This window comes from Nannospalax galili, unplaced genomic scaffold, assembly GCF_000622305.1.
Source record: "Nannospalax galili isolate Female #2095 unplaced genomic scaffold, S.galili_v1.0 scaffold128, whole genome shotgun sequence".
In the NCBI taxonomy this organism is placed as follows: domain Eukaryota; kingdom Metazoa; phylum Chordata; class Mammalia; order Rodentia; family Spalacidae; genus Nannospalax; species Nannospalax galili.
Genome location: NW_008360322.1, coordinates 2381674 through 2390039, shown reverse-complemented (window position 1 = coordinate 2390039; position 8366 = coordinate 2381674). Strand labels below are relative to the sequence as shown.

At 39.5% G+C, this 8366-nt stretch overlaps 1 protein-coding gene across 1 annotated transcript in view; it reads right to left on the bottom strand.

Moving 5' to 3' along the window:
* The window catches only part of Ythdc2 (YTH domain containing 2), an 87814-nt gene that overhangs the window by 12531 nt on the left and 66917 nt on the right, over positions 1–8366 (bottom strand). The window contains exon 26 of the mRNA XM_008825254.3: positions 2541–2718. Within this exon, the coding sequence (XP_008823476.1) occupies positions 2541–2718 (178 nt within the window). The remainder of the gene's footprint in view (positions 1–2540; positions 2719–8366) is intronic.

Below are 8366 nucleotides of genomic sequence, written 5' to 3'. Positions count from 1 at the left end.
GTGTAAGATAGAGAACATCTGGGCTGGAGAGATGGCTCAGCAGTTAAGAGCACTGGCTGTTCTTGTAGAAAACCCAGGTTCGAATCCTAGAACCCACATGGCAGCTAACAACTGTCCATACTCCAGTCTCAGGGGATCTGACAGCCTCTTCTGCCCTCCGTGGGCATTGCACGACACAGGTGCACTTACCTACATGCAGGCAATACACTCATACACAAAAATAATAGGGCTAGAGAGATGGCTCAGCGGTTAAGAACACTGACTGTTCTTGCAGAGGACCTGGGTTCAATTCCCAGCACCCACATGGCAGCTAACAGCCATCTATAACTCAAATTCCCAGAAATCTGACATCCTCTTCTGACCTCCCCATGGGCATTACACAACGCGAGTGCACTTACATACATGCAGGCAATACACTTATACACATAAAAAATAACAAAACTCTTCTGTCCTCCGCCGGCATTGCAAGACACGGGTGCTCTTACCTACATGCAGGCAATTACATGCATACACATAAAATAAAAATAAAAATTAAAAAAAATAAACAGAAAAAGAAATTTTAAAATATATGCATAATAGTGACAAATTAACAAACAAGTATAATATTGATAGATTATATAAAACTTGAGATCTAAAAAATATTTTTGAGCTAGGCATGGTGGTGTATGCCTTTGATCTCAGCATTTGGGAGGCAGAGACAGGTGGATCTCTGTGAGTTCAAGGCTAGCCTGGTCTACATAGTGAGTTCCAGGCCAGCTGGGGCTACTGGGAGACCCTGTCTTAAAAAGACAAAATATAAATATAAATATAAATATATACACACACACATATATATGTATGTATATATATTGTTGAGAGATGCATTAATCTATGGGTATAACAACAAGCCATTAGGAGTCAGTTTAATACTATAGCTATGTAGCAGAATAATAGTATTAGGTTCTCCTCTATGGCCTGAGACCTGCCTAGCCTCAGTTTCCTAGGAGTGATATCAATGTCAGGTATGGGCTCCATCTTATGAAGTAGACCTTAAATTCAATTTGAAGGTGGTTGGTTACTCCCATAACATTCATGCCACTATTGCACAGGTGGGTATATCTTGCCAGGTCAGCTACTGTAGCTCATAGGATTCACAGCTGGATAAGCATGATGATTAATGTTTTCTTCTTGTAGCATGAATAGCACCTTCCAGCACTATGAACGCTAGCCAGTAGAGATGAGGCTCTAAAGTTAGCACCAGCTTGGTTTCTCCTTATTCATTCTATAGCTCATTGTATGCAGTGTCTTCGGCAACAGGCCCTTACCATCAAATTATGGTGGGTAACCAACAGCAAGGTCAATGGCCAGGTATTGCTTGAGGGTCTATAGTACCTCTGGTCAACATCTTCAAAAGAGTGAGTATATCTGTCAGCTCTCAGCAGAGAAGCTTCCTTATGCAGCAGATAGTGATTTAACACAGAGAACCATAACTGACATGCAGAGAATAAGAGACTGAAGAGTGCTTATCCCTGAATAGGACACCTCTATCAAACTTTTGTCTCCCACGGCTCAGGGACCATTGTGGAAGATATTCTAAGAACCAGAGGTATTTGATGACCACAGGAAACAAGAGTTTTCCAGACAGCTGGTCAGTTACTCCTATCACAGCAATGGTGACACCATGCGTAAGTCCCATGGTATCTTAAGCCAGACAAAATCCCAGCATAGACCTGGGAAAGTGAGTAAAAACCCCAACCCTGAGGAAGTATTTGGAAATGGATGGCTGCTGGAAGGGTGAGTTAGTCTTGTTTAATGGTAGGCTAACAATTCTCCCTTGGTACTAAAAAGGCTCCAGTGGATGAACCCACATTGAAGGGCATTTGGGGACTCAAATTTGACTTTATAAACACCTGTTTCTACCTTGTAAGTGCTGAGATTAAAGGCATGCGTCACCATGCCCAGCTTCATATTACCATTTTTTAAAAGATAGTTTTTAATTCCGTATCAACATTTCCTATCTTTACTTTTTTTTATTATTTTTATTTTATGTGCACAAGTGTATTGCCTGCATGTATGTGAGTGCACCCGAATTGTGCAATGCCTCAGAGGTCAGAAGAGGGCATCGGATTCCCCTGGAACTGGAGTTAAGGATGGTTCTTAGCCGCCATATGGGTGCTGGGACCCAAACCTGGGTCTTCTTCAAGAGCAATCAGAGCTCTTAACCACTGAGCCATCTCTCAAGCCCCATTTCCTATCTTTCTAACCCCAACATGTTTGTCTTTTACTCTTTTAACTTTACTTTTATGTATTTTAAAATAACCATTGAATCACAAAAAAACAATTCAAAGAAACTAACATTTAAGTTTGTCACAATAAACAAAAATTAATATCAAGACAATTTTTGTTGTTCCTAGAGAATAAAAAAGAAATGATGGACTGCATGGCTACAGGCCATTAATAAATAGCCTGTGAAGATTTAAAGTGCATTAAGATGGTAATAATTACAAGACAGGCCACAATTATAAAGCTGTTTCTTACTAGACCTATTTTAGATACTCTACCTTTCCTGAGGATGGAGGAGAAGGGCTAGCACAAGGACTTGGGTAACTGCTGCTGTCTGCAGATTTCACAGAGGATTGATCTGATCGGTCATCACTGCTCCGTTTAGGATGTAAAATTCCTCTATCTTTATACTTCTGAGGTGGATGTAAGGCTGGAGATGGAGATTTCATCAGTACTCTTGACCATGAAGAAGGAAGCAAAAGTCAGTTAGACATAAATTTATGATACAAAGGGGATGGTTATTTCAATCCAAAATCCCAATGACATTATTATGTATCGAAAGCTTTTAAAAGATAATTTAATTCTATTTCATTTCAAAAAATAAGAAATAAGGGCTGTAGAGATAGCTCAGCAGTTAAGAGCACTGGTTGCTCTTAGAGAGGACCTAGTTTTGGTTCCCAGCACCCACATGGCAGCTAACAACCATCCACAACTTCAGTTAAAGGGGATCCGACACCCTCTTCTGACCTTTGTGGGCAATGTTATGACATAGGTGCACTAACATAACATGAAGGCAATATACTCATACACTTAAAAATAATAAACAAAAAATATATATATTAAGGGGGCTAGAGAGTTGGCTCAGTGGTTAAGAGCACTGGTTGCTCTTGCAGAGGACCTGGGTTCAATTCCCAGCACCCATATGGCAGCTAACAATTGTCTGTAACTCCAGTTCCCAGGGACTCCAACACTTTCTTCTGAACTCCATGGACACTGCATGACATGGGTGCACTTTCATACATGCAGGAAATACACTCAAATACATAAAAAATAAAAATAGAATACTTTCTTAAAAAAAGAAACAGTTGGAATGGGATGGTGGTGTAACCCAGTAATACAACACATTCCATGCCTGAAGCCCTCGATTTCATCCCCAGCACTACAATGAATAAATGAATGAATGAATGTCAAAAAGACAAAAAAAATAAATAAATAAATAAATAAATAAATAAATAAATAAAATAAAAAAAAAGAAACAGCTGAAGGGGTAGGGAGATAGCTCAGGGGAAAGGCTCATCACTAGAATGAATGAAATGAAAAACAGAATATCAACACTGGAGGATAAAGTTGAAGAATTGGACTGCTCAAACAAAGATTATGAAAAATCTTTAAAAAACACAGGAATAAAATATGCAGGAGATGTGGGACACCATGAAAGGACCAAACCTAGGTATCATAGACATAAAGGAAGGAGAAGAAGTTCAGGTTAATGGTACTGACCAGATCTTAAACAGGATTGTAGAAGAGAGTGTCCCAAAATTAAGGGAAATACAAATACAAAAAGCACATAGAACATCAAATAGACAAGACCAGAAAAGAAACTCTCCATGGCATATCATAGTAAAAACACTAAATGTACAGAACAAGGAGAGAATACTGAAAGCAGCGCAAAACAAAGTCACATATAAAGGAAAACAACAAGTCACATATAAAGGAAAGTCCATCAGAACTACAACTGGCTTATCAATGCAAACTATGAAAGCCAGAAGACCCTGGACCAAGGTATTTCCAGTTCTAAATGATCATAGATGCCAGCCCAGAACACTTTACCCAGCAAAAATGTCTATTATAGTTGAAGGAGAAAGGGAAAGCTTTCCTTGACACGAAGAGCCTGAAAGAATACATGTCCACAAAACCAGCCTTTCAAAGAATACTTGAAGCAATACAAAGAACAGAGAAAGTTACAACTATACCCCAGGGGCAATGAAAGAAACTAAATGAAGGTATAATTGTGGAAACACAAAATTAGACAAAGAATGCAAAGAGTACTCAAAATGATGGCAACCAACACAAATCTTTCAATAATAACCTTAAATATCAATGAACTGAACTCCCTAGTCAAAAGACAAAGGCTAGTTGAATGGACAAAGAAGCAAAATCCATCTTTTTGTTGTCTGCAAGAAACCCATCTCACCTTCAACGAGAGGCACTACCTTAAGGATGAAAAGAATATTCCAAGCAAATGGCATTAAGAAACAAGCAGGGGTTACAATTCTAGTATCTGAGAAAATAGACTTCAAAGTAAAACTAACCAGAAAACATAAGGAGGGTCACTTCATTCTGATCAAGAAGATATTACAATCATGAACATATATGCACCAAACTCTGGTGCACCCAAATTCATAAAAACAATACTACAAGACTTTCAGACACAGATTAACCCCAACTCAGTAATAACAGTGGACTTCAATACCCCCATTCTTTCCATTGGACAGGTCAACTGGACAAAGAATAAACAGAGAGATGCCTGAATTAAATGAAAAAATTCAGCATCCATTCATGATAAAAGTTCTAAAGGGAACTGGACTGGAAGGACCATACCTCAACATAATTAAAGCTATATACAACAAAACCACAGCCAGCATCATTCTAAATGGAGAAAAACTGGAAGCATTCCCATTAAAATCAGGAACCAGACAAGGATGTCTACTATCTCCACTCCTTTTCAACATAGTGCTTGAAACTCTTGCTAGTGTAATATAACAAGAAAGAGAAGGAAATTAAAGGAGTCCTAATTGAAAAAGGAGAGGTTAAATTATCCCTTTTTGCAGATGATATGCTACTATACCTAAGAGATCCCAAAAGTTCCACCAGGAAACTCCTAGAACTGATCAAAGCTTTCAGTACGGTGGCAGGTTACAAAATTAATCTACAAAAATCAGTAGCCTTTCTATATACCAATAACAAGCAATTGGAAAAAGAGTGCAAGGAAACAATCCCATTCACAATAGCTACAAAAAAATAAAACATCTCGGAATGGACTGGAATAAACCTGACTGAAGACATCAAAGATCTCTACAACAAAAATTTTAAATCTTTAAAGAGAATAAGGAAGACACCAAAAGATGGAAGGACCTCCCATGCTCAGAGATTGGAAGAACCAACATTGCCAATATCGTGACAATGACCACCCTACCAAAAGCAATATATACACACTCAATCAATCCCAATCAACATCCCCACTGACACACTTCACAGAATTAGAAACAAAATCTTTAAATTTGTATGGAAGTACACAAGAGCCAGGATTGCCAAAGCAACCCTAAGCACAAGAGCAACATTGGGGGGATTACTATAACAGATCTCCAAGTATACTACAGAGCTATAGTCATAAAAACAGCATGCTACTGGCACAAAAATAGACACACAGATCAATGGAACATCACTGAAGACCCAAACCTGAGTACATCCAATTTCAGCCATCTGATATTTGACAAAGGTGCCAAGAACACACAATGGAGGAAAGACAGCATCCTCAACAAAATGGTGCTGGCAAAACTGGATCTCCACCTGAAGAAGAAAGAAACTAGATCCTTATCTTTCACCTTGCACAAAGACCTCAATGTGAAACTGGAAACCCTGAAATTATTAGAAGAAAATATTGGCAGTAACCTACAAGATATAGGTGTAGGAAAGGATTTTTTAAATCAGACAGCAGTTGCTCGGGAATTAAGGTCAGCAATCAACAAGTGGGCCATCGTTAAATTAAAAAGCTTCTGTACAGCAAAAGAAACAATCAAGAAACTGAAGAGAAAACCCACAGAGTGAAAAAATCTTCACCAGTGACACATCTGACAGTAGTTTATCATCTAGAATATATAAAGAACTTAAAAAACAAAGAAGCAAGAAAACAAATGACAATGACCCAATTAAAAGATGGGCTAAGGACCTGAACAGAGAGTTCTCAAAAGAAGAAATAAAGATGGCTAAGAAACATCTTAAAAAGTGTTCAACATTGTTAGTAATTAGGGAAGTGCAAATAAAAATGACCTTAATGCTTCACCTTACCCCAGTTAGACTGGCTAGGATCAAGAGAACAAATGATACCAAATGCTGGCAAGGATGTGGAGAAAGGAAACCACTCATTCACTGCTGGTACAATTGCAAACTGGTGCAACTCCTATGGAAACAGTGTGGAGAACTCTTAAACTAAAAAAGAACCTACCATATGACCCAGTTATACCACTCCTTGGTATATAACCAAAGGGCTCATCCTTTTGTAGAGACACTTGTATAACCATGTTTGTTGCTGCTCTTTTCACAATAGCTAAGAAATGAAACAAACCTAAATGCCCCTCAACCGACAAGTGGTTAATGAAAATGTGGTACATTTACACAATGGAGTTCTATTCAGCAATAAAGATGAAATAATAAAATCTGCAGGAAAATTAATGGATCTAGAGACTGTTATACTAAGTAAAGTAGCACAGACTCAGAAAAACTAAAGATGTATGTTCTCCCACATTTGTGGATCCTAGCACCAAATCCTTTAAGTGAGTACAAATCCTGATGCAACTGCAGGTACCAGTAATATGGAAGGGAAACAGGGAGGTAAAGGGAAAGAAGGAATCTGAGAGAGAACAGTAGGATAGAGGTGTTACTAGGGAAGAATATGTAAAAGGGTGATAAAGGAGGGCTATACAAAGAACTATGGGAATAAAGAAAAAGGTTCTCCAGATACACAGAAAAAAAAAAACAAAAAAAAAAAAAACACAGAAGGAACCCTAGGGGGATGGAAGAAAGTCCTTCTAGAAGCAATACGATTGTTAAATGAAAATCTCAGTGCCAGAAGTGGATTGCTCTACCATGAGCTGTTGGCCTGAGGGACCCTGGAGGTCCCCAAGACAATAAAAGCCATTGCCAATAATTTTGGTTCTACACCGTAAGTGGACAGAAAAACCCTATTGCTGAAGGCACTGCATGATGTGAGCACAAGAGAGGGAGAAATCAAGCTTGGACTAAGCTGGAAACTCCCTGCTACTGGATGGATGGCTTTCATGTGCCAAAAGGCAATATGCAGATGACTAGGGGAGAATCATCCCCTAAAATTCTGCTCAGCGATGGACCCAGCTAGTTGCACTATCAACATACCAAACAATATGTTCCTATTGGTGCAATAGTCAAACATCTAGTGTATGTACAACCAGCAAATTTTTGATTGGATATAATATCCACTCCTAGGGGTGGAATACACATCTGATACTGTAGAACAGGCCAACCCCCTTGTGGCAGGGGAGAATATGGGCCCCAGTCAGAAGCCACTGCAGTTGTTTTGTTAGATGGATATGATGCACCTGCTAAAGTACTGTCTAAGCATTTGTGTTTTCTCCCATATGTTAAGTTGTATCAGCCACTGTTTAGATGTTCTTGCTTCTTGCTGTTTGTGTTTTTATAGTAGATGGAATCCCACAGAAATGGGCCAACAGCCCATGGAAAACAGACAATGCAGAGACCCAAAAGTTCAGTGCCTTACTACATAATGGGAGAAAGATCATCCCACACCCACCACCCCCTCCAAGGCTTGGGGACTTTTGTGGAAGAGGTTGAAGGAAAGAATGTAAGAGCCAGAGGAAGGGGTGGAGTGTTAGCTGAAGTGTATTACAACCACTATGCAGACAAGCTATAATCACACCTCCTTCCCATGCTTATCAAGGAGTTGAGGGGGAGTCAGTTACTCCTCCCACCCAATCAGTCGACCTTAGCTGCATGTGGGGGAGGGGCTAAGGACATATAAGCTGAGGATGCCAGGAGGCACCTCACTCGCCATTCTGTGTGGCTGTCGGGAAATCACAGGATCTATATTTGAGTGTGGGCTTTCCAGCACAGTTGCAAATGGGGGACACCCATTCGTCTGCAAATAAACCCCCACCCTATGCTCTATTAGCAAGGCCAATAAACTAGTGGGAACCTTCATTATTCTATGAAAGCTGACCCCACGTTGGCAAATCCTTTGTTGATTTTTTTTTTTCTTGGTCTTTTTGAGACATGTTCTCCCCATGACCCCAGCTAGCCTGGAGCTCACTGAGTGGACCAGGTTGGCCTTG